General features: G+C 43.9%; 1 protein-coding gene across 12 annotated transcripts in view; it reads left to right on the top strand.

The window, feature by feature from the left end:
• The window catches only part of LOC140467201 (transcriptional enhancer factor TEF-5-like), a 262,516-nt gene that overhangs the window by 176,445 nt on the left and 59,428 nt on the right, over window positions 1–26,643 (top strand). For 8 of the 12 annotated variants that reach the window (XM_072563403.1, XM_072563410.1, XM_072563398.1 and 5 more), the window contains 3 exons: window positions 2,053–2,117; window positions 9,695–9,757; window positions 9,845–9,907. In XM_072563403.1, coding sequence (XP_072419504.1) covers window positions 2,053–2,117; window positions 9,695–9,757; window positions 9,845–9,907 — 191 coding nt within the window. The remainder of the gene's footprint in view (window positions 1–2,052; window positions 2,118–9,694; window positions 9,758–9,844; window positions 9,908–26,643) is intronic. The other 4 variants (XM_072563406.1, XM_072563407.1, XM_072563405.1 and 1 more) reach the window with 2 other exon arrangements.

The raw sequence follows: 26,643 nt of genomic DNA, 5'->3' as shown, positions 1-26,643 counted from the left end.
AACAATAACACAAGTCCTCATAAAAATGTATCTAAATCCAAATCTCTAAACCGGACCCGATTATGGTACACTGAGAGTAAGACTTTTTGATTCAAAGGTTCTGCCAATTAATATCACCATTTGATAAATTTGTTTCTGTCTTCCACCCCATTCATTTTTTTTCCCCACATCTTCCCTCGTTTGTATTCATAGAACTTTGCTGAAAATGTGTTGCTGGAAAAGCGCAGCAGGTCAGGCAGCATCCAAGGAACAGGAGAATCGACGTTTCGGGCATCAGCCCTTCTTCAGGAACCCTGAAGAAGGGCTGATGCCCGAAACGTCGATTCTCCTGTTCCTTGGATGCTGCCTGACCTGCTGCGCTTTTCCAGCAACACATTTTCAGCTCTGATCTCCAGCATCTGCAGTCCTCACTTTCTCTTCATAGAACTTTGGCTGACTCTTCTTAGGTACATTTTAATTTATCCTTTTACTCTTGCAGTTTTGGGAGTGGAAGTTGGGAACTCAGCTCCGGGGCCATTGTTAATAGAGCTTCAGTCTTCTCTGATGAACCAACATTCAGGATGTCTGTAGGAGGCCGATGTTTAGCTTTCATTTTGGGAGAATATGTACAATTGGTGATGTGGAACCTCAGTCACGTTTGAATGATCCAGTTTGAGGATGAATTGGAAATCTTTTGAGATTTCGGCTAATCCCATCTGTTCGGGCACCCACCTTCCAGAGCAAGGGGGAGAAAGGTGGTAATATGTCAACTCTGGAGAGCTTTGCCAATGAAATCTGTCTGATTCAGGTTATTGAGGTAGTGTGTTTTTGGGCAATGGAAGTCCTCATCACTGCCAAGCATGTTGCTGTCCTCTCCCAGCCTGTACACCATGTGACGATGCTGTCACTATAAAAAAGGTTATTTTGTCCTTGTGCTTTTTATTTTGGAGAGGTCTTAAAGGCAGAGGTGAAGAAGATAAAAAGGTAAAAATAATGACTGCAGATGCTGAAAACCAAATACTGGATTAGTGGTGCTGGAAGAGTACAGCAGTTCAGGCAGCATCCAACGAGCAGAGTCTAGTTTAACAATGGAAGGGGAGTGGCCAATTCTCCCAGTTCAGTTTTTTTCTAGTTTGGTTTTAGCTGTAGCAGACACAAGATATGAGAGTCCAGGAGAGTTGCAAGCTTTGTTAAAGAATTCTTCTGACTCTTCTGAAATCTCTCTCCGGAAGTTGTTCTCTCCTGTACATAAGAATCTGTTTGAATTGACCTTTTTTTGCCAAGGGGTCTGTTTTGGGATGTTACTGTATTGGAACAGCTGATTAGTAATCGTTACTGTATAGGGTTGGATAAGTTTTCTAACAATTAAGTTATTCCAAATTCTGCTTTCTTTTGTTCGTGTTTCAACTGTAGTGTTTAAATAAATTTCTGTTTTTCTTAAAGTTGAGCAGTTTGACCAGCTGCCTCACACCTGGAACACCCACTTCACATCTGCCTTTAAAATAAGAAAACGTTACCGTCTAGACTACCATCTTGCAATATTTTGAGGGGGGCCTGGCCCATAACAACCGTCCCGACATGAATCATTGGGGTAGTCAGCAGGACTAGAAACACCCCCCCCCCTCCAATCTTCTCCTGGAGCCCAGAGTGGGGTAGTCTCAAAAATGCAGTCACAGCAGCCCCTCACTCTGGTCAAGAGGCTGAAGTATTCGCTCTGGGTCTTGATGGCTATGGAAGATGTGTCATAACACAACCAAACTGTACGGTTGATCAATCTGTCAATCCTTTTCATATGCCTGGGGCAGATGGTGGGAGAATTTCCTGGTCGGCCACAACCATAAGACTCATCAGTCTCTGTGTTTGAAGTCTCTACATGCAGGTTCCTGCCATTAGCAAGCATTACTTTCCTTCAGGGCTCTACCCTGAAGACCTTTATGGTGTTCTCCCTGTGGTCTTTACATGTGGGATATGGGTTTAATAGGTTGCATCTTGTTTCTGCTGCTTGTTATATTTGGATTTCATGAAGATGGATGTTTAAGGATTTGGTTTAATTAAACGTTTCCATTCCCACAGGCCGTAATGAGTTGATAGCGAGATATATCAAGCTACGGACTGGCAAAACACGGACAAGGAAGCAGGTAAAACTGGCCGGGAAGCTATGCTTTGGGGCAAAAAGAGGTGGCTTGTGCTGAAGTCTGGCTGTAGCTGCTGCTTTTAAGGCTGGCATGGTGAATGGGTAATGGGGCAGCATGATGGATAATGAGAGGCAGGGGGCATCTCCTGCAGATCTGACTGACATGTCATCCTTGAATAGTTCAGTATTCCAAGGTTGGTCAGGTGCTACAGGAGAGATCGGCCAAATCTTCAGCTTTTGGTATAACTTGTTGTTTTGGGAACCTGTTCAGTCAGGAAAGGTTTTCGGGTGTGGACTGCTTTGAACTTACTGCAGAAATGCTATTTCCTGCAAGTCACTTGGTCAGAGATCTGCAGAGAGGATAGAATGTAGGTTTTATTGGAAATGGCTGGGGAGGGGGGTGTTACTTAATGAGATGAGAAATACTTTTCGATTCCGGATCTAGTGTCAGCATCAGGATAACCCAGGCGGGGTAAGGTATGGCTCAGTCCAGATATTCGAGAGCTCCCTCTATCCCCACTCCAAAACACTGACATCTACTGGTGAGCCCCTTGCAGTTTCCATATTGACAGACCTTCAGCCTGACTGACGGGCCTTGCCAGTTGGTGCCAAAGTGCAAGGTGGTGGCTGTATGAAGGCTCCAATGTCAGTGAGAAGCTTTGGATTGCCCTGATGTTTGATTCATCCAGGGCCTTTGCTGTTGATATAGAGAAGCTTATCAGCTATCAGGCTAAAATGATTCCAACGGTTAATCCTTTCACCAGGACCAAAAAAGAAACCGTGACAAAACAACAAGTTAAAAGTGAAATGGTTGGGAGGTTTACAAAATTCAAAGACCGAGGTTAGCAGTCCAAGGTTAATTCTATATTTAGGATGAGCTGTTTCTTAATAGTAACCTATTGTCCCTAATCAGCTTGTTCAGAGATGTTATTACACACCTCTCAGTGCAGGGGTAGGGACACTACTATGAAGGGCAGGCTCCTTCCTTGCAATTGGTAAGGCCAAAGGTCTTCAGTCACACCACAACTGCTAATCATTCCCAATAGTATGTTCTCTCTAGTCACTAAATCCTTGTTAATTAATGAATTTACTTTGAGAGAGAGAAATAATTTGTTCAGACAGGGGGAATCTAGAGCAAGGAGATATAAAGATATTAAAATTAGAGTGAAGCTATTCAGGCGGACTATCAAGTAGTGCATCCTTTCACAGACACAAACAAAATCAGGAACACTGCCTGTTTAAGCTGCTGAGTCGGGCTCAGTTAAATATTTCACATTTGGGATTGTGAGACCTTTGTTAAGGAAAAGGTAAGATGAATTACAGAACCAAGGTGGACTTAATGCATGGATTGATTGACTGGAGCAGGTTCAAAGACTGAATGGCCTCCTCCTGTTTCTTAGCTGTATTCCAGTGAAGGTATTTTAACTTTGAAAGCTGCTCAATCACAACAAAGCTGCTCTTACTCCTGTTGTCCCACAAATAGCTCTCATGTAGATATTATTCTAAAACCTTGTCATTCAGAGTTCAGTTGTGTCGTCCAGTTTTCTTTTCAAACTCCTCCGTTAATCCTCCCCCTCTGCTGAAGGGGGAGGCTGTGATGGATGACCTGCTACCTACAGCTGTAATTTTCTAATTCAAATACATGAGCAGAGAGGCAGTGGGGTCAAACATTTTGCCTCACTTATGCCATTTTCAATCCGTTTGGGAGACAATGAGTGAAGCTTTTGTGCTGGGGATTGAGCTCAGTCACTACAAAGACCACACCTGGCATGGAAGGGAGAAAGCAGGAGGATCAGTGCATTAGATAACAATCTCCTGCTGTCATTTGGTGCTTTCATTGTAGCGCAAAGCCTGCTCTTTGAAAAGCAACAGCTATTAGCTGAAGGCTCGGATGTAAACACATTTGCCTCAGCTGAAAGGCTCCCAGTGCAATTCTGGTGAGTTCCAGTCCTGTATAGATTGGCCTTGTCACTGAGGTCAGACTTTGACATCTTTTGAATTGTCAAAACCAAGCCCCTTGAGTAGGCTAGGCTAACCTCGCAGCATCGTCGCCCATGTGAAAGCAAGAGAACTCGACTTGAGTTTAGGAGGACAACGTATCGAGGCTTTTACCAGACTTGGGAGAGCTGTTGCACAGGTTAGTCAAATAGCAGCCTGACACAATTCTACAAACATGACTACCTTACAGCCAATGTCTGACTCCATTATTATTCCTCAGCACTAACTGTCTGACAAGCAGCACCGGGCAACCAGAGGTAGTTTGGCGTTGAGGGAGACTGGCCATGGGAGTCCTCAAAAACATGTACTCTGCACCCTGTTGAATGTCATGGCAACAATTCAACCTCCTGATTACCTCCAGCCCTGCCTTGTGGCTGATGACTCAGTACTCTTCCATGTTGTAAGAAGCACCGACCACATCAAAGATTCAGAAAGAAGTACTCCCTTGGAGTACAGTATCTGTTTAAGTAGTTGGACAGCATCATTACTGATTAATCCTCAGGGACGTAGATGCTAGACTGGGTCTGAACCAACAAGGAAGAAAATCCCATCCTCACCAATATGTCGCCGGTTCATCATTCCATGACACTATTGATTGAAGTGACCGCTGCACAGTGCTTGTGCTGATGAAATTCCTGAGGATACCCTTGATTACATTGTGTGACATTAACATGGTGATAACTAGGATAGATTCTGAACAGATCCAGCAGCTTGGCTGGGGATCCACAAAAGGGCTGTGGACCATCAACAGGACTGTATTTGATCACCGGAGCCCACCATATTCCCCCGCTCTGCCATCACCATCAAGCCAGTCGATTAACCGTGCAGAGTATAGGAGGGTGCAGCACCAGATGTATCTAAGAATCAGGGGTCAACCTGGTGAAGCTCCAAAACACAACTATATGAATGCCAAACAGCAAATTCAGCAAGTGATGGACCGTGATAACCAACAGTTCGGAGCTAAGCCCTACAGTCCTGCCATAAACAGGTCTGAATGGTGGTGGACAATTAAAACAAGAGTGCTGGAGGAGGAGGGTCCATAGCTATCCCCATCCTCAATGACAGGGAAGCCAGCTCATCAGTGCAAAAGATAAAGCTGAATTGTTGGCAGCAATCTTTCAAGTGGATCATCCATTTCTGCCATGATCAACAGGCCTCAGCATCATTGTCGAGTAGATGCCAATGTGTAAGATTGCCCGGGTTTGTCCGCACCCAAAAAGCAGGAGAAATCTCGCCCAGCCATTTGCCACCCCATCAGTGTCTTCTCACTCAGCTGCAGAGTGTTGGAAGGAATTATTGACCGTTTTATCAAGCAGTACTTGCTCAACAATGATCTTCTCACTTACGCGCAGTTCAATTCCTGCTAGAAACTATACAGCTCCTGACCTGATTACAGCCATAGTTCAAACATGAGCAAAAGAGCTGAAAAAAGGGGATGTGAACAGTAACTGCCTTTCGCATCATTTGTTTGAGTGTGGCATCAAGGAACTATTGCAAAACTGAAGTCAATGGGAATTGGTGGGAAACTGGTTGGCGTCATATCTGGCCATGGTTGTTGGCGATCAGTCATCTCTGCTCCAGGACATTTCTCGGGAGTTCTTCAGGGTAGTGTCCTTAAACCCAACCAGCTTTGGCTGCTTTGTCAATGACCTTTCCTCCATTATAAGGTCAGAAGTGGGGATGTTCACTGATGATTACGCCATGTTCAGAGCGTTTCTGGTTCCACAGATACTGAAGCAGTCCATGTTCAAGTGCAACAAGATCTGGACAACATTCAGACTTGGACTGATGAGTGATAAGTAACATTTGTGTCATAGAATGTCAGATAAAGACCATCTCCTAACGAGAGAATTTAGTCTGCTTCTTTTAATATTCAATGGTGTTGCCATCACTGAAGCCCCCCACCCCCATCAATGTCCCGGGGTTACCATTGACCAGAAACCCAGCTGGACTCACCATATAAATACAGTGGCTACAAGAACAGGTCAGAAGCTAGGAATACTGCGGCGAGTAACTCACCTCCTAACTCCCCAAGTCTGTCCTCCATCTACAGGACACAAGCCAGGAGTGTGATGGGATATTCTTCATTTTCTGGATGGGTGCAGCTCCAAAAACACTCGAGCTTGATGCCATTCAGATCAAAGCAGCCCACTTGATTGGCACCATCCGTCACCTTAAACATTTACTCCCAATCAGCCCTTCCTCATTTGCTAATGTACTCTCCATCACTGGGAAAGCTGGTCCAAACTCTGAACTTTCTGATACCTTTCTGTATCAAAATACCTTGATTCTGAGCTATGCTGCTCAAGAAATTCCAATACAGACAATCAAAAGAGGATTTACTGATCACTTACCTGAAAATGGTATTCTGATTAAAACTGTGATTGAAAGTCTCCTATCTTACTCCCAGCCTGTGGATCTTACTGAACCATCTGCTAACTCCCAAGTGCAGTCAGGTTAAATGGAATTGAGCAACAAAGCTGGACCTGCTGCAATGTGAAGTTAAAGAGAACATTTAATCACCTCTGCCTCACCTCTGTTTGCTTATTATGTTATACAGTAGAATATCTGTTGAGTTGGTTGTATGAGACAGGCTTGAGACTTTGCAGGAGAAAGCAATGGGTTTTACACACCAGGCTAACTGCTCGACTGCTTGGAAAGTCATGAAACTCAAAGTTGTCAACTCTGGTTAGACCTGTTCTTGACAGTTTCTGGATTAGTGGTGCTGGAAGAGCACAGCAGTTCAGGCAGCATCCAACGAGCTTTGAAATCGACGTTTCGGACAAAAGCCCTTCATCAGGAATAAAGGCTGTGAGCCTGAAGCGTGGAGAGATAAGCTAGAGGAGGGTGGGGGTGGGGAGAAAGTAGCATAGAGTACAATAGGTGAGTGGGGGAGGGGATGAAGGTGATAGGTCAGGGAGGAGAGGCTGGAGTGGATAGGTGGAAAAGGAGATAGGCAGGTAGGACAAGTCTGGACAAGTCATGGGGACAGTGCTGAGCTGGAAGTTTAGAACCAGGGTGAGGCGGGGGAAGGGGAAATGAGGAAACTGTTGAAGTCCACATTGATGCCCTGGGGTTGAAGTGTTCCAAGGCGGAAGATGAGGCGTTCTTCCTCCAGGCGTCTGGTGGTGAGGGAGCGGCGGTGAAGGAGGCCCAGGACCTCCATGTCCTCGGCAGAGTGGGAGGGGGAGTTGAAATGTTGGGCCACGGGGCGGTGTGGTTGATTGGTGTGGGTGTCCCGGAGATGTTCCCTAAAGCGCTCTGCTAGGAGGCGTCCAGTCTCCCCAATGTAGAGGAGACCGCATCGGGAGCAATGGATACAATAAATGATATTAGTGGATGTGCAAATAAAACTTTGGATGTGGAAGGCTCCTTTAGGGCCTTGGATAGAGGTGAGGGAGGAGGTGTGGGCACAGGTTTTACAGTTCCTGCGGTGGCAGGGGAAAGTGCCAGGATGGGAGGGTGGGTTTTAGGGTGGCGTGGACCTGACCAGGTAGTCACGGAGGGAACGGTCTTTGTGGAAGGCGGAAAGGGGTGGGGAGGGAAATATATCCCTGGTGGTGGGGTCTGTTTGGAGGTGGCGGAAATGTCGGCAGATGAATTGGTTTATGTGAAGGTTTGTAGGGTGGAAGGTGAGCACCAGGGGCGTTCTGTCCTTGTTACGGTTGGAGGGGTGGGGTCTGAGGGCGGAGGTGCGGGATGTGGACGAGATGCGTTGGAGGGCATCTTTAACCACGTGGGAAGGGAAATTGAGGTCTCTAAAGAAGGAGGCCATCTGGTGTGTTCTCTGGTGGAACTGGTCCTCCTGGGAACAGATCCGTTGGAGGCGGAGGAATTGGGAATACGGGATGGCATTTTTGCAAGAGATAGGGTGGGAAGAGGTGTAATCCAGGTAGCTGTGGGAGTTGGTGGGTTTGTAAAACCTGACAGTGACATGCTGTAACCTCTGATTGTACCACCCCTCTGTACGCTTACCATTGGTCACCTGGTGCATCCATCTTCACCCTCCCACGCTGATTAAAGCAAGTAGACTTCGTTATCTGATAGGAGGGGCAGCCAAAACTCATCCAATGTTGAATTTTTAAAATATATAACAAGTAAATATTTTATAATGGGGCTGAGATCCATAGACTAGTCCAACTGTACCTTAACACTGACCATTCCAATAACCCTTTAGATTAGACAATGGATGTTCCAACAGTCTAGCCATGTGTGTGATGCCCAGTCTGTGCTGCTTTCCCAAGGGGAAGTTTTCAGGGATCAAGGTTCCAATTGTTGATGTCCCATTTGATTGAACACTCCTGATAGAGATGCTTGAAAATGGATAGTCACTTAGTGAAATAACGACAAAACACAGGAGAAACTCAGCCGGTCTGTCAATGTCAGTGGAGAGAGAAGCTGAGATAACGTTTCAAGTTCAGCATGACTCTTCTTTGGAACTGTATTCCGAATCTGCTTTGTTTCCATTTCCAATTTCCAGTAACTGCCGTGTTCTACTCTTATTGTAGCCAGTTAGAGTAATAGACCTATGATTTCCTCAGCCATGAATTGAGGAATCCATTCTGTAATCATTATGTCAAACCTGCAATGATGGCATCCAACCTCAACTACTGTGGAAAACAATCCAGCTCCAGTATTGAAAGTTCAAAATTGTGTTTATGGCTACCGTAACTGGATTATGACCTTCAAATAGATGTGTTCCAGTATAAAGCCATCACTGGAGAGGTTAAATTCCCAAATGGATCTGCTCCCAACTTAACCAATTCCCTAATAAATTCAAATCGCTCACAAACCTGCTGCATAATGGACTGGAGGGAGAGGGAAGGTAAACATTTACAGCACCTACACCCCAAGGCTGTGGAGAAAAAGTTAAAGGGGACTAATTGGGACTACTTCCAAAAAATCTAGCACGGGCAGCATTGGGGGGTAGCAGTGTTCTTTCCCACTGTATATTGATAAAAGCGCACTTTGCAAAATGTTGCTTGAGTATGAGAGAACCGGCAGTGCATGTGCAGCAGTGGTTCAGAAAGGGCTCGGTAGAGTTACGATGGATGTACTGGAATGGCCTCCAGTTGCCGAGTTACTGTGACAAAACACCAGACTCGTTTAGGTCAGGCCAGATCCCACTGTCCACTGGACTGAAACCATCATCGCCTAATCGTTTACGACTGAATTAAAATCGCAGACATTCCAGAGGGCTAAAGTGAATGTTTGGCTTCTGCAGCTTGAGCTGACAAGAAAGAGAGGATGTGGTTGTTTCTCATTGAGGCCACTGTTAACTTAGAATGCTCATCACTGCTCACCATTGGCAATGGATGTTGGCAGGAACTGGTGAGGGAAGGCAGAGACTGAAGAGTGTGGCCTGCCATAAAGCAGTGTTGCTGTCGGTTGCATGGCTGTTAGCAGCTGTGGCTTGGGGGAAAGGGAGGGGAAAGTGGTTGACGATGGTGATGGGAAGCCTGGCTCTCTGCATGCCTGAACTAACCGACTAACTCATTAATAGTGTAAGCACTGTGTACAGTTGTGACAGAAGCATTGTCTTTCATTTGTGTTTTTTGTCTTCAAATTATCTCATCGACCTAGGTGTCTAGTCACATACAGGTGTTAGCCAGGAAGAAAGTGCGAGAATATCAAGCAAGCATCAAGGTACGTGCAGCCGCCATGAATCCGGGGGACGTTCATCTCCATGGTTACAGGCTCTTCTTTTTTCTTCCCCTTTGCTCTTTCCTGCAGGTGTCTAGTCATATGCAGGTTCTTGCCCGAAGGAAAGCTCGTGAGATTCAGTCCAAGCTGAAGGTATGCGCTTCTCTGCTTTAGCCTTGTGCTTGGCTGCTGGTCGAGACTGAACAGCAGTCATACAGAGTTCTGATAACACCGAATCCCACCCCACTCCACCTCACTCACGTCCGTTAGAAAGGAGCCATCGTGTAACTGATACCGGGTCCAGCACTGAGCTCTCTTGAGCGTTAAAATTTCTCCGGCCCGCGTCAGTTCCTGCAGCAACCAGCCTGAAAAATAAAACCTTCCAAACTACTGAAGGGCACAAGCTGTAGGCCGAACCGATACAGGAGTAACCAAGAATTTTAAACAATGTTCAGTAGGGTCCTGGAACTCACCATCTATTAGAGAAATAATCAATGATTTCAAAAGCAAATTGGATATGCACAAGACAGGAAATCGATTTGTTGTGGGAAGGGGACTGGCTGGAGTGCTTGAAAGAGCACCAACATTGGCTTGATGAGCCAGTGATCTCCTCATGTGTTACAATAACTCCAACATGACCATTGGTGACTGCTAATGGCAGCACAGTGACTCGTTGGTTAGCACTGCTGCCTCACAGTGCCAGGGACCCAGGTTCAGTTCCAGCCTTGGGCGACTGTGTGGATTTTGTACGTTCTTCCCATGTCTGTGGGGGTTTCCTCCGGGTGCTCCGGTTTCCTCCCACAGTCCAAAGCTGTGCAGGTCAGGCGAATTGGCCATGGTAAATTGTACATAGTATTCAGGGATGTGTAGGTTAGGTGGATTAACCATGGGGAAATGCAGGGTTACAGGAATAGGGTAGTGGGTTTGAGTGGGATGCTCTTTTGGAGGTTTGGTGTGGGACTTGATGGGCCGAATGGCCTGCTTCCACAGTGCAGGGATTCTGTGGACAAATCTGCTTTAATCTGGGGTATCCCACTGCCAATAGTGTCAGAAAATCTCCTTTTAACAATCCTGATCTTCTGTAAACCATGTAAACCATGCATTACTTGTTACAATCAGGGACTTTTAACACACAGGAGTAAACCAAACCTAGCAAGTTTGCCACACGTGTCAGAGTCCTTTTGAGTAAGTCGGCTGATGAAGAGGAGTGCCTCACTGGACATGCCTCTGGTTTATCATGAGAATGTGTAATGCCAGCTTGCTTACCCCTCCAAGCCAGCACAGCTTTGCAGTGTGAGCTTCCCTCACCATTGGGGTTCAGACTGAAATGTGGGTGGCAGCCAAACCATTGCCACTTTAAGCAGACATGGCCTGCAGTGTGAAAACCTGGTCATGTTCCAAATGCAGCCTGAACGACCCTCCGTCATCCAGTTCCCACCCTTGGTCCCTTTTCATGGTTGAACCAGGTTACAGGTTCATGGCTGATAATACCTTGGTGAAAAAAAGCCATCCTTTTCACAAAGTGCAAGGCTAATTTGTCAAAGTCTGCTCGGCGCACAGTCTTGCTCCTCGGTTAATGCAAAAACGAGGTGCGAGTGAGTACTCGCCACAATTTACCGTTGGGTTTGAGATTAACGACATCCCCTTTACCCTCTTCAGTCCCTGGGGAGAGGAAGGGAGAAGAGAAGGATTCTAGGTGGGACTGATCCCACGTTGCAACTCTTTTCTCTTTGAAAAGGAGAGGCTGAGGGTTGTCCTAAAAACGATTGTGAAAGGTCTTGAGGTTTGTTAAGCTGGATGTAGAGAAGCCATCTCTTTTCCCCCCCCCCCCCCCCACTTCCTGATAGGAAATGGAGACACTGAAACTGAGACCCCATAAATATAACACAAAGGAGAATGGTTCCAAACTCCGTCCTGGATGGAGGAATTGTGTTCAACAGCAAAAATAGATTTAAGGGAAAGCTAGATAAGCAGGTGACTGAGGTAGGAATAAGATGCGCAGAAAGTGAGATCAGTCATTAGGTAATGGTTCTGAAAGGGTTAATGTTGGATTGGCTCCACCCACTCAATGTCATGCACACTGGGTGAAGCAGGGAATTCCACTCCACCATTTAGAGGAATCAAATGGATCAGTGACAGTCCTTGAGGCCCGAGTCATTATACCTGATCAAATGTAGGTGTGCTCATTTCTGTTCATATTATAAACCTTCAGGTTATACCAGAACAGTGCCTCTTCTGTAGATATTCTACACTGGTGTGTCCTCTACCACTAATCAACAGATAAGCCCATGCCAAAGCAACGATGAAAGGGGAATTGATGGCAGTGAGCTACCTTTTAAAACAACCCTGGCCCAGTATTACCAACTGGAGAAGGTGCCAACTCTCACAAGGTGCCAGCTATGGTTATCTGGAATAATACTACAGAAGGATAATACTACAAAATATAAACCACTTGGGCTGAACGGCCTATTTCTGTCCTTCAACTCTATATAATGTACAAAGCAAGCTCGATCCCAGCCCAACAGCAATGACCAACAGGTCAGTCTCGATCAAAATCAAGCTGCATTGAGGGCATGCCAGATGTTATTTCGAAGAGAGATCAGGAGTGTGTACAAACATTTGAGTGGTTTGTTATTGTCACAAATTAAATGTTACTGTGACTCAGTGTTCTAAATAAATACACGTCAGCATTGGCGAGGAACCCGCTGGCTCTCAGGAAGATCAAAGTTCAGGGCATTTGGAAAAATGCATTGACACTGAAGCTAAACACTAAGCTGCTGAACCTATATTCTCCACTCGCTAAGAGGTGCAAAGGAAACTTTGTGATCTCATTCAATGAATTGGTGACACACACATTCACTTTGAAGAGCCTGCATGTCTCACTGAAAGACAGCAGCAAGAATACTAGCCCAGGCAGGGCTGAATTTGCATGTCACCTTTTCATTGAACTTCCCATGGTGTTATCAGAACTGTGCTATACTCGAGGTTCAGGCCTCAGCTTCTCTCTGGCTAATTATGGGGTGACTTTTTTTTTATTTTGGCTGTGTGGCAGTGTGCAGTGAAATTGCAAGCTAATCCACTTCCTGTGCTTTACTAACTGAACACTTCCCCCACTCCCCACCACCCCCCCGCCACCCCTTCGCTTTGCAACATCCATTTCCAGAGGCTTCCTTACATCCTCTTTATTTCTTCAATTCCTTCCATCAGAGTAGGTCTTCCCTTCATTGAATCCCAGCTGTGTTTAAACCTGATTTCCTCCCTATTATTGTCGCTGATGTACAGGGGACGCATGTTATATGATGTTATTCCATAGACAAGTGAATTACTTCCGTCTCTCGAAACAGTGAGTGGTACTTTTGCTTCTGACTTGGTGGGTGAGCTACTAAAGGTAGCAACAAATGAAAACTGGCACAGCGAGGTCAGACTAGGTGGGCAGGAAGTGTACGACCTTGGCATTCAAAAAAAGCCCACTCAATGAAAATGTGGGACAAAATTCAGCAAGGTGCGAGGTCAAGAATGTATTGCACCAGATAATGAATGCTGAATGACCTTGAAGTGCTCAAAATGGGGAGAGATGGAGAGATGCTTGAGTGGTGGGGTGAGGGTGAGTGTGGGAGAAGGATACACTTTCTGGGCGGCACAGTGGTTAGCACTGCGCAGCGCCAGAGACCCGGGTTCAATTCCCGCCTCAGGCGACTGACTGTGTGGAGTTTGCACATTCTCCCCGTGTCTGCGTGGGTTTCCTCCTTGTGCTCCGGTTTCCTCCCACAGTCCAAAAAAAAAATGTGCAGGTTAGGTGAATTGGCCGTGCTAAATTGCCCGTAGTGTTAGGTGAAGGGGTAAATGTAGGAGAATGGATCTGGGTGGGTTACGCTTCGGCGGGTCGGTGTGGACTTGTTGGCTGAAGGGCCTGTTTCCACACTGTAATTAATCTAAGTAAATCTAATCTAATCTAAGTAAATCACTTTAAGGAGGTCTTGCCATTGGCTCATTTGATGAATAGTCTACCTCTGTTATATTAGTTCAGAAATTGTACCCTGTATTTTTCTGATCAAACCGCCAATAGTTTGAGAATGGGGTAGTCCTTGAAGGGGACACAGCACTCGGTGTCTATCTACACCACATGGACTGCAACAGTTCAAGGAGACAGCTCGTGAGCACCATCTGAAGAGCGATTAGGGACGGGTATTCGGCCCATCCCACCCTAGCCCACATCCCATGAAAGAATAAGTGAAGACAAAGAAAATGATGCGTGTTCCTCTTTGGCGAACACAGCCTCCTTTATTATAACTCATTCCTGAGCTAAATGAGTGTGGTCAGTGCTGAGGGGCACCTGAGTTTCTGAGCTCCACCAGAACCTTTGATGGACTGATTGGCCTATATCCTTAGAAAAGGATACAATGCATCTGTACTTTAGGACACACGCGGGTGAGAAACCTCTCCTTGGTTTAGTCAGCAGAATTTCATATCCTGCCTCACGACCACTTCTGGAATTTGTCAGTCAACTTCTACTCTGAGGTAACACTCATTCCTCATGCCAACAGCTCAGCTCAGCTGAGATCAGCACAGAACAGGGGCAGGGAAAGTGAAATGTGGAACCCTCCCATCAAATTAGGTGCTACCACAATCTCCTCTTCCAGTCTCATAGCACAGATATGACACATTCATCCTGGAGATTTCTGACTGGTGGCCCTTATTGGCAGGAGGGAAAGCAACGAGAAAAGTTAAAATCATTGTGTGCATCCCACCAAAGAGTTTTAAGGATTCCTTAGTTGTGGTGGAAGGCTAGAAATAAGCAACAGAATCCAATTTATATTTAAACAAAATTAAATAGTTTGGGAACACAGACCTTTTGTTCAAATTCCACACCAGGCAGTTTGTGTAGACTCCAGGCTCCAGGAATAATCATTACCATGTGCAACCGGAGTCTACTCAAGTAAAAGTTGGTCCTTTCTTCCTCAATGTAGAATGATTTAGTTCGTGGGGAAGCTTGTGCAATCTCTAGATCCTTCCCCACCCCTCTCATTTAACTGGCTTGTTCCACTCAGCTCCTTGTATAGCGTGCTTCCTGTTTCTTTTAACCATCCTGAGAACATTAATAGCCTCTGTATGTCCTGAAGCAGCAGTTTATCAGGCATAATTTGTGAGAACAGGCACATGAGGTAGATCAGTACAGAGTCCAGTGTTGAACTTCTCTAATGTCCACTCACACATTACCTCCAGTTCCAGACTGCTTTACCTCTGCCTATCTCAAGGTCAGAGTTCAGTTCCAGTCTGCTGCTCCTCACCTGCCACCTATTGGGTGGCCATTAATGTCTTCAAGCCTCTAAACGGGGTCCACATTGGGGAAAAACTTGGAGCATTGGCTGATGACTTTCCCAGTTGGTGTCACTTAGCCTTGCACTGCCTAGTCCACTAAGCAATTGAGGTAAACACAGCTCAGTGCAAGACATGGGGGGAAGAGGCTCTTTTAAGCTGCTGATCCAATCAAAGTGCTTACAATACCACTGTCTCCTTGCTGGTGGAGCAAGGAGACAGTGTGAGCAGCTGACATAGGTACAATGCTCATAGGATGCCCGCCTTGATTAAGTCATGACCACATGAAGAGAATGGAATAACTGCCCACTATTGGAGTATGTCCGGGGCTTAGAGGAGCACTGTCCGGACTCACTCGGGCAAGGTTTCTGGGTATACAACATGAGTGTGGCTATTCTCCATTACACCCACAGCTCTTAGACAATAGTGATCTTGGAGAAGCTAAATCTTAGAACAATAGTTTGACTGTGAAGGCATGACTTCCCATCAAAACACTCCACAGTATTCTCTCTCCCTCTTTTAGTCAGGAGAGGCCATAAAATAATGTGGAGAGACACAGTCATCCCTCCCCACCATCACTGGAAATAAGATCCTATTCCAGCTTGGCTCTGATCTCCAAGAAGATATTGTGCTTCTCCTATATTGCCATGAATCGGCCCATTAACTCCAGTCTTGAGCAGGAGTTGTGTGATGTCTGAAGCTGCCGTTTGGGATCACTTTACCATGGGTCCACCACAGTAGTTGCTTCCAGCCTCTCTCACTCCTCCTTGCCTCAATGAAGTGAAATGCATCAATATTTATACCAAAGATCTATGTGGCTGGTTATTAAGAAATACACTATTTTACCATATTTTCCCTGGTGCAGCTACAAGAAGTTTCAAGACTTATCTTGAGCCAACTAGGGCGTTGACATTGCCTTAATTTGGATCATAGGGCTTCCCTTTCATTTGAACCCACACCACTGAAGGCTTTAGGATATGAGTTTGTGTTCAGACTGAACTTAAAGCTCTGTTGCATACTATTTTTTGCAATCAGATTTCCTCAACTGAGCCCCTATTACTAAGCTCCTCATTTAGGCCTCTATCCCCAGAATCGAAGGCTGTGACTTCCATTGACATTAGTTGCTCCTAATTGATGGTCATCGTGCAAACGTGAGAAACAGAGAATTCATAGTTGAAAGAAACACGAAAAATAATGCTGAGAAAACACAATGGAACCGATGTTTGAATGAAATCCTAGCTGAACATGTCCATCTGAATGGAGTAGCTAGGCCTCTTTTAGTTGTCAACCAGTCAGGAGATAAACAGTCAAATGGCGCCACTTCTTAAACCAACCTTTATTTGTAATCCAGTATGTGATTAGTGTTTTAAGAGTTGAAACTATCATTCAAGCTATTGTAATAGACTTCTAAGACAAGGAGAGATCAGTGACATTGGAGCCTATGAATTCTACTTCATTCCTGACAACCTTATTGACACCCCCAGCAAACCTCAGTGACCTCCCTCCCATCACTGATAAACAAGCATCTTTGTTACAGTTTCTAAGGGCCATGGGGATTTTTTTTCCTACAAAGTGATTGTAGACTCAAGGATGCATTTGGCATCTCATCTCCCAGCTCGGTGGCTGATGGGCTTTCTGGTCTTCACGTCATGCAGTCCTGGTCTGAAGCCTGTTGATGTTTGCTCACTGGAGTGTACATCTCATTATTACAGTTCATAAGTCGTGATAAACCTTTCTTGACATGAAACAACCCCTACGTTTTCTGTTACTCCTAATGTCCCTGCATCTGCACTGGAACCAAACACTTCAACAACTAACCAGTCAGTGAACTCAACAATTCTCATGTTTGAATTCAAATTCATGTGACTTCTTCCTTGTCCAGGAAGAGTCAACAATACTGACTTTGGGTTGGGGTGTACACTCACTTTGCAGGTGACCTCCCTCTTTGCTGTGCTGCTGTCAGCATGTTTGTGCTGTTAATCCCTCCCTCCTACTGCTTCATTTGCTCCCTAAACACATCCAGCATGTTGCATGACTAAGAGGCTGCTTCTGAACTTTTGGCCTGTTTTCATTTTCCGGGCTTGTCCATCTTCTAAGATATTCTCCAGTCACAATAACTGAGGCTGATTGTGTGTTAATCCTTGGAATTGAGGACAGCAGATGATGGAGAAATAAACAGAAAGGAGATTTTTAAAAAAGGAGCGGGTTGTTTGATCACTATCTGGGGTACCCTAATAATGAATTATCTGCATTCAATGGATCTCAGTATAATTTGAAGCGTGTTGATACCAATTGGACTCTGTATTCTAATTAATTAGTGTTCTGTCTATGAAATTAACCACCAAGACCACTTCAAGGTCACCGACAGTTCTATTTATACACTTAAACCTGAGATGCCATTTCAAAATAAAAGGTCTTTCCTCTCCAGGTGTGTCATTTTCCAGAGTAAGTTTAGTTTTTCCATTTAAGCAATCTTCTGGCAATATGAACAAGCCAGGTTAAGGTGCTTCACTGTCCAGCTTGCAATTTGGTGTTCAAATTGCTGCCAAGGGTCCAGTGTTTTGCCAAGCTTCCTAGAATTGAGGTGCAATGCACTAGTGGTGAAATAAAATGCGCTACTACAGCAGATTCTGAACTCTTGGAGAAATTGTTTGCCCTTTGACCTGAATTAGAGGATGATCAGATCAGCCATGATTGCATTGAACAAAGAAGCAGACTTGATGAGCTGAATGACCTCCTTCTGCCTCTACCTCTAGTGGAGTTTTCATTGGCTATAATGTAAAATTGCCCAAGGACATTCCAAGTTACAATTGCTGATGCAATGAAGGTGTTCAGAAAAGCAGAAGGAATTAAATAAGTGAGGTTTTGATCGCTTTTGGTCATTTCCTCTTTCCCAAATAAATATGCCCACCTCTAGATGAAGATGATTCTATGGAGCCAAGTTCCCTAATTTCAAGCAGCTTTCTAATTGACTGACCAGTGGTAGCACAAGTTGACCTTGTGAGTGAAAGAGTTCATTTTGATTGTTCGAAATTGATGTTTGCTGGTGTCTTAAGAGGACTCATAGTCTTGGTTATGCACCACGTTGCGTATTAGCTTCCCACACTGATCCATCAAACTGTTGTATTACATGGGGATAACTAGCTCTCAGGAATGGGGGTGGGGGGAAGTTCTTGAGCCACTCACTTTAAGTGTTATGTAAAATGCTGTCGTTTGTACCTTTCCTGCATATAATACCTTCCTGAATTTCCCATTATAGTAGCTCATAAAGAAACAGCAGTAGCTGTAAGGTTTAGAAGTAGCTTAGGCAGTTAGAGCAGAGAAAGGGAATACAATTCACTTTTTTAAAAAAAAGGTGGGGGACACTGAGAAAAGATGGAGGAGGTTGGAAAACAAGCTGTTTTCTTGTGGACTCTGTATGCCAGAGTTAATTCTTCCCAATGTAATTCTTGTGGAAACCCAGAACACAATGCTAATGAAATCTGAAAATACAGACTTGCATTTATATAGCACATTTCATCGTGTCCAACAGTGATTTAAAGTAAAAACAGAACTTTGTGAAGTATAAACTGTTGTTACATAGAAGATTTGATTATCAGTTTGGACACAGGACTGATGACTGCCAGATAATTTGTTAGTTAAATGTTGATTGAGGGTTAAATATTGGGGAAGACACTAGGGAGAAAGTCAGATTAATTTTTATCTAAATTACTTTACACTAACAATTGCTGTAATGCCATTAACCACAAACATAACCTGTAGTACTGAGATGTACAAAATCACTATTTTCTGTTAAATTCCAGTGTGGATTGCGACATAGATTCTTCCCAGTAGTGTTTTTTTGTAAAGCATTACATTATGTGGTACCAGCAGAGGAGTTATTTTTTAAAAACACTTCCAACGTCGTAACACCTCAATTCATTGGGGGGAGTTATGTATTGCTGCATTATACTAGCAAGTTGCAAAAGGAGGAGTGTAAGTAACATCCCTGTCAACCAAAACCGAGAACCTACAGAGCCCATTACAGCGAGCAAAGTAGAGTCATAGAGATGTACAGCACAAAAATAGACCCCTCCTTTAGTCTAGCTCATCCATGCTGAGCAGATATCCTAAATTAATCTAGTCCCATTTGCCAGCATTTGGCCCACATTCCTCTCATCCCTTCCCATTCATATACCCATCCAGATGCCTTTTAAATGCTGTAATTGTACCAGCCTCCACCACTTCCTCTGGCAGCTCACTCCATACACGCACCACTCTCTGCACGAAAAAGTTGCCCCTTTTTAGGTACCTTTGTAAATCTTTCCCCTCTCGCCTTAAACCTATGCCCTCTAGTTTTGGACTTCCTGACCCTGGGAAAAGACCTTGACAATTCACCCTGTCCATGCCCCTCACGATTTTATAAGCCTCTAAGATCTCAGCTTTCCATCCAGGGAAAACAGTCCCAGCCTATTCAACCTCTCCCGAGAGCTCAAAGCATCCAATCCTGGCAATATCTTTGTAAATCTTTTCTGAACCCTTTCAAGTTTCACAACATCCTTCCTATAGCAGGGAGACCAGAATTGTTCCAAAAATGGCTTAACCAGTGTCCTGTACAGCCTCAACATGACCTCCCAACTCCAATACTCAATGCATTGACCAATAAAGGAAACCAAATGCCGCCTTCACTATCCTAACTACCTGCGACTCCATTTTCAAGGAACAATGAACCTGCACTGCGAGGTCTCTTTGTTCAGCAACACTCCCCAGGATAAAACCATTAAGTGTATAAGTCTTGTCCTGATTTGCCTTTCCAAAATGCAGCTCCCTCACATTTATCTAAATTAAACTCCATCTGCCTCTCCTCAGTGCACTTGCCCATCTGGTCAAGGTCCAGTTGTACTCTGAGATAGTCTCCTTTGCTGTGAGCTACACCACCAATTTTTGTGTCATCTGCAACCGTACCAACCATACCTCCTCGATTCACATCCAACTCATTTTAAATAAATGGCAAAAAGCAGTGGAGCCAGCACTGATCCTTGTGGCACACTGTTGGTCACAGGCCTCCACTACCAGCACCTTCTGTCTTCGACCTTCAAGCCAACTTTGTATCCGAATGGCTAGCTCAGCCTATCTTCTATTTGATTTTGTGTAGTCAATGCTGCAGTGTGGCATGTCACATAAAACCTGACTCAGAGCTGATTTTGCAACTTTATTGCAGAATTTATGTGGAAATTTAAAAAGTCATCATTCTTCTGAATTCCACGCCAAATAGTCAGTGGAGTAATTGCTGCCCCATCTCATGGCTAATCACTCTAAGGCAATTTTTCCAGCACTTGGAGAGTGTGATGATGCCCTAAACGAGTCCCTGATCCCAACCCTACTTTCCTGGTGGAGAGTTAAATGTTAGGGCATTAGCTATTGGAACGAAGGAATCTTTGCTCAGTGTTAGAGGAGATGCAGAATGAGAAGAAAGAAAACTAGTTAATAGGAAGAATGAATGAGTTTACAATTCTATAGTGTCTTTCGCTCCCTTGGGTCATCGGGCAATGAGTTAGTCTTGAAAACTAAGTGTAGAAAACATAGCAGCTATATTGTGTAAGTCAAAACCCCACACTCCACAAGCCATCAATGATCAGAGTTTTGTTTAATGGTGGTTGAAGAACAAACAGCAGCCAGGTAACTTATTTTCAAACTTACATCTTTGAAGATTGTGAAAGGCCCTCTTGCATCCACCTGATCTTTAATGTCTGACTGTAAAGATAGCATCTCCTGTAAAGCAGCACCAATGTGTGGCATCAAATTGGATTTTACGAACTGAGACTTGAACTAAGAACTTTGTGACCTGGTGCAACAGCTGCTCCAAGTGAGCCACAACCATTAAACATGGGGAAGTAAATAATTTTGAGCAGTGTGTAGAATGGGCGATCTTGAATGGGGCATATTTAAAAAGATAACTGAGAAATTATGCAGAATATATGCAGTGGGAAGTACCATTCTGAAAGAAGGAATAATGTTGAAGTTCTTTGACAAGTTTTAAATTAAAGTTGAAAGTTGCAGCTCTTACAGTGAGTTTTTGCACCAACTGCTCCCTCAATTTTTTTCCAAAGTTCCACATGACCGGTTTCTAATTGGACTGCAGCCTGTAAGTACCCAGAGTAGAACAGGGAACTGAATTAAAGTTGTTAAATAAGAAACAAGTCATCGTGTTACAGACTCAAAGAGGCAGTTGTTAAGTGGAGATTACTACTGACCCTTCATGATGAATTAATGACCTGAGAAACAAATATAAACTTTTATAAATTTGTGGATGACACTGAAATAGAAGCTTGAAGAACTTTGATTGGAAATGCATTGGTCTGACATAAACCATTTACCATGGATAAGTGTTACAGTATGCTGCTTTGAAGATGTAGCCAAGTAGACCATGAATAGAATTGTCCTGGTAAAGCCTATTAGAGGATTCTAGCCCTAATGACTTGATTTTAAAAAAAACATGTAAACAAGCCTCTACAATAGACTGCAGTTCATAGTAGGAATGCTGCATTAATTATGGACATATTATCACAAAGATGTGATGAAGGTCCTAAATGAAATGCAGAGAACAATATAAATCCCATGCGCAAAAGAGGATGGCTGGGAAAGGATTGAGAATCATTGATGGAGGTTAAATTCAATACTAAACAAAGAAGGTACCCTACTACTGCTTCAAAACAAGAAAATAAAATTCTGCCTACTATTTTACAAGTAATGAAACACTGGATTGCAATCCAGGCAGGATAGATGAAAGACATTGAGATTGTAGAATATTTCTGGATGGGTCTTCTGTGAAATAGAAATTGGATCATGTACATGTGTATCAAGATTTTCAAAGTCCCACATCAGCATGTCTAAAGTGTCTGTAGAGTTCAGTTTCATAATGTGTTCCCAAGTTGTGTTCCACTAGTGGATCTGCAGCTTTTCCAAATGGAGTGGGAAGAAAAGACACTTGCAAATACGGACGCAGAGGGATAAGAAACAAATCCTTTCAAAGTCCAAAGCTCCCATTCTAGATGCCTCTGCCTAACAGATATAGTTACAGAGAAGTGTAGGCGCAGAAAGATGAATAAATCTGATAGCCTTTACACATTTATAGATTATCACTGAGTAATCATTCAAAGGCAAAGTCACGATGTGGCATTGTGGAGTTCATTACAATCTCCCAGATTCCTCTTTTCTTGAATTTATTTGTATGACTTAGTTCTCCTGAGAGACACCTTAACATGGAACAGATTGATTGCAAATTTACATTTCTACTTCCTACCCAGTGTCAAACTGATTTCTACAGTAGTGGATTGGACAGAGACAGCTGGTTAGCGCCATGGCATGTTTACACACAAAAATATCATTATATTTTATAAACCCATCATGGTTCAGGTCAGAGTCATTTATCCTGTGTGGATGTCAGCTTGAAGAAAGATTCCAAAGCGCAGGTTAAAAACTGAGGGTTATTATCAAGATAATGAAGGGGCTTCTTGCTTGAACTTTACGGCATAATTTAATTCTGTGGAAAAGCATGAAGACTGAGAGGTCAGCCCCAGGTTCAAATAAGTAATAAATCTTCAAGAATTCACTCAGCATTCAAGCTATAATCTGTTGCTGTTTTTTAAAAAATGGTTTAGAACTGTGCTCTAAATGAGAAATAGATTTTAATATTTAAATTTAATTTGTCCTCAAACAAAAAGTCTTACATTCCTTTCAAATTTGGACATTTCCACAGAAACAGTAAAATGGCTTTAAGTGAGAGAAAGAAGAGTAGGCAGTGGGTTTATTAACCTTGTGTAATCTATAAATCACTGCATTCTTAATTTGAATTTTTCAAATTGTACAAGAGCAATGGCTATTAGAACATTGGTTGGCTAGACTGAACCATCCAGGTTTAAGACCTACCTGCTATATTTAGTCTCCAGTTCACCTGCGTGGGCTCCTGAAATTGTCATCAAATGTCCAGGTGCTGCAGCATCTACCCCAACCCCTGTCTGGGGCCTTGCCTGCAATATTGGAGGTTGATATGAGTGATCCTGCATTGGTACAGGAGGCTAGAAACCTATTGGGAGAGGAGGGTGGGTAGGAATCTTCAGCTCCAACTTTAATCTTGCCTGACCAACAGGTTAAAACAGCAGGCAGACACTTGTCCTGTTCTCATGCGCTAGCGTTTTACCAGTGGACCTGAGAGAGCCTCGCAATTTGATAACAGTCTTGATGACACCATGACTTCTGATGGAATCCCATCAGGTGGTGCAGGTGGGACAGCCACACAGCCCGGGTTGGTGAGCAAGTACAAATGTTTTTAACATGGTTTCCATTTAGGTTCAAACAGCTTCTGAAAGTTACAAGTGAATCTCAAGCTTTCTCTGTCCAAGGATATACTTGGACTGTCTTGCCATTCTGTTTGTCTGCACATCACTCTGCTCTCAGACCACCTGTCCACTTACCCACTGCCCACTCCAGTGCCAAGGCTTGTGCCCAGGAGCAACCTGAAATCCCAGTTCCATTCCATGGCTTCCTAGGTTTAGAGCCAGACATCCAACATATAAATTAAGACATTAAAGTCCCACCAAGCCTTGTGTGGCACTGTTATCACCTAGCACTCGGCAGCTTTGACCTGCTCTGTCTCAAATCTCCAAGTCACCAAAACTTGAAAAGAAGTGCAAAGCAGAAACAGCAACTAAATTCCCAAAGATCAAGGTCTCTCGCTAACCCATGGATTAGGAGTTTGGATATTCTTACCCATCACAGTTAATCCCACCCTCTGTTTCCATTTGAAAAAAAACTAACTGCACCAAATGTGATATCATTCGAAAAGGCACACAAAGGGTTAATGTATTATCCAATTCAAAGCACTATGTTGGAGTTATTTTTGCAAACCAAACACAGTTGTCTGTGATTTATTTGGCCTGTAACTTTATCTTGTATAAACAAAAACTACACTTGTTTCAATAAATACACTGCAGTGTTGAATGGGCAATATTTGCCTTACAAGGCACTATCTCACTGGGCCGATACCAGCTGTCACAGGAATAGCACAGCTGGTGTCTCTGAAGTAGTGGGAAACTTTCAACAACAGCACAGCACCAGCCCTGACAGCTGCACTGCCTTTAGTGAAAGGCCTCAAGACAGGCTGTGTGTGGACGAGGGTGCCATTAGATTACATGTCTCAGCCTTTCCTGGAAATTTCTGAACAAAATCCTTTGACAAACGGGTCTTTCACCTCATGCTCTGCATGAGTTTTCCTCCCTTTTTATCAGTATACTTCTCTCTGTTCCTTCCTTCCTCATATGACAGAGTACCACACTGTCACTATCACTCTGGCAACCTGGGTTCCAAACTCACCATAGCATCTAGTGGCATTTAAAATTCAATCAATAAAATGAAGAATTGAAAGTGACCCTGAATCACTTAATATGAAAAATCATTGTGGTTCACTCTTGGCCGTTACGGATGGAAACTGCCATCCTTATCTACTCTGGCGTACATGTGACTCCAGACCTACAGAAATGTGGTTGACTCCTAGCTACCCTCTAAATGACCCTAGGAAGCCATTCAGTGAACACTCAGGGCTGAGCAACAATTGCCAGTTATCCCTACTTCACATGAATGAATAGAAATATAGTTACCTCGGTTCCCTTTAGATACATCTCTGCTATTTTTCGAGAGAAGCTGGAGTACCCTCTTCACTGCTTAACCCATGCTCATAGGCAAGGCCACTGTCCAGCCATCAACATCCTGGAGGGACACGAATTAGCAGCTTAACTGGAGCCACTATATGAACATGCTGGCCACTTTGTGAAATTGAAATTGGATTGTAACTCTCAGTATTTTGAAATACACATATGCAGATAAATTTTATATAGTGTGAACCTACATATCTAAAGTCAAAAAAACCCATCACCCCCTGTTCAATTGGTATGATGAGCATCTTGCGAGAATACTGGATCACCTACGCTGGTGATCAGGGTTTCAGCATGAGACTGGCTGCATAGGGTAATAAGAGTCAAAGTTCTGCAATCACAACTTCATTCACTGCAGCATCCCGGGGATTTGGTGGAGGGGTTTGGTGTGGGTGGAATGCTGTTCGGAGGGTCGATGCAGACTCGATGAGCCAAATGGCCTCTTTCTGCTCTGTAGGGATTCTGTGAACAGATTGATTGCAAATTTAATTTGTTTTTCCCCTTTGTTTTCAAGAAGTTGTTGGATATAGTTCTAAGGGCTAAAGGGATCAAAGGGTATGGGAAGAAAGTGGGAACAGGGAACTGGGTCAGATGATGAGCCATGACCATCACCACAAGTTCATTTCTTCACCACTTCACCTCCCACCCCCATCCAACCCCCGACAACACCTTCGATTTGTCCTGACATTTCCATCCAAATTGAGAACACTGCATGGGTGCCCACTGGAGCACAACAAGGCAAGTGACATTTATTTATCACCCCTGTGGTAATGGGTCCATCGCCAAGCAATGCATCACATAAGTGTGGAAAAGGCCAGCGATGCTTTCAGAAGCTTTGTGCAGGATCAAATGCTATCGCTTTCGTGAGCATTCTTGGTAGAATGAGCTGTCTCGTGGAGATAGCAACGAAGTCAGTTTCTGAACACTGAAGAAAAATCATCATTCATCCTTGTCTGTAGTGCCCATCAATGTTAATATTTGAAGATTTTTTTTCTTTTTTGATCACGGATGAAAGCATTGCTGGCTCGGCAGCATTTATTGCCCATCCCTAATTATCAGAGGGCAGTGAAGAGTCAACCCCATTGCTGTGGGTCTGGAGTCACATGCGGGCCAGACCAGGTAAGGATGGCAGTTTTCTTCCCTAAAAGGACGTTAGTGAACCAGATGGGATTTTTCCAGCAACCAACAGTGGTTTCACAGTCATTGTTAGATTTTTAATTCCAGATTTAAAAAGAAAAATTGAATCAAATGTCACCATCTCCAGCACTGGGATTTGAACCCAGGTCCTCGGAATATTATCTGGATTAATAGTCCAGCAACAATACCAGTAGGCCACTGTCTCTCCATTATACAGACAGTGAATCCTGTATAAAACCCTCCAGCTCTGTTTGTCGCATCCCACAAAGGAGCTATGTTAAGAGTTTAACCTTGGGAGTAACCATGACACCATGCTGATGAGTTCAAACACTCCCACCACCCCCAGCTGACCACATAATTTAGGCTGATCCTCCACTTCAATAGGATCCTGCATCACTGGGTGAACCATCCTTCAGGTGAGGTGTTAACGGTAAAGGCAAAACAATTGATTTCTGGTTTGCAGGTAAGGATGGCAGTTTCCTTCCCAAAGGACTTTAGTGAACCCAGATGGGTTTTTCCAACAATCAACAATGGTTTCATGGTCATTGTTAGATTTTTAATTCCAGATTTTAAAAAAAAATCAAATTCCACCATCTACAGCACTGGGATTTGAAGACCAGTCCTAGAGATCAAATCATTCTTTGCTCGTTGTTGGTTATTGATTTGTTTGTGGGATCTTGCTGTACGTTAAAAAAAAGTTGCCATGTTCACCAACACAAGTGACTGAACTAACACAAAAAAAAGTTG

This window comes from Chiloscyllium punctatum, chromosome 45 (genome assembly GCF_047496795.1).
Source record: "Chiloscyllium punctatum isolate Juve2018m chromosome 45, sChiPun1.3, whole genome shotgun sequence".
Lineage (NCBI taxonomy): Eukaryota > Metazoa > Chordata > Chondrichthyes > Orectolobiformes > Hemiscylliidae > Chiloscyllium > Chiloscyllium punctatum.
The sequence above is the reverse complement of the archived record's forward strand: the minus strand, read 5'-3'. Positions and strand labels throughout refer to the sequence as shown.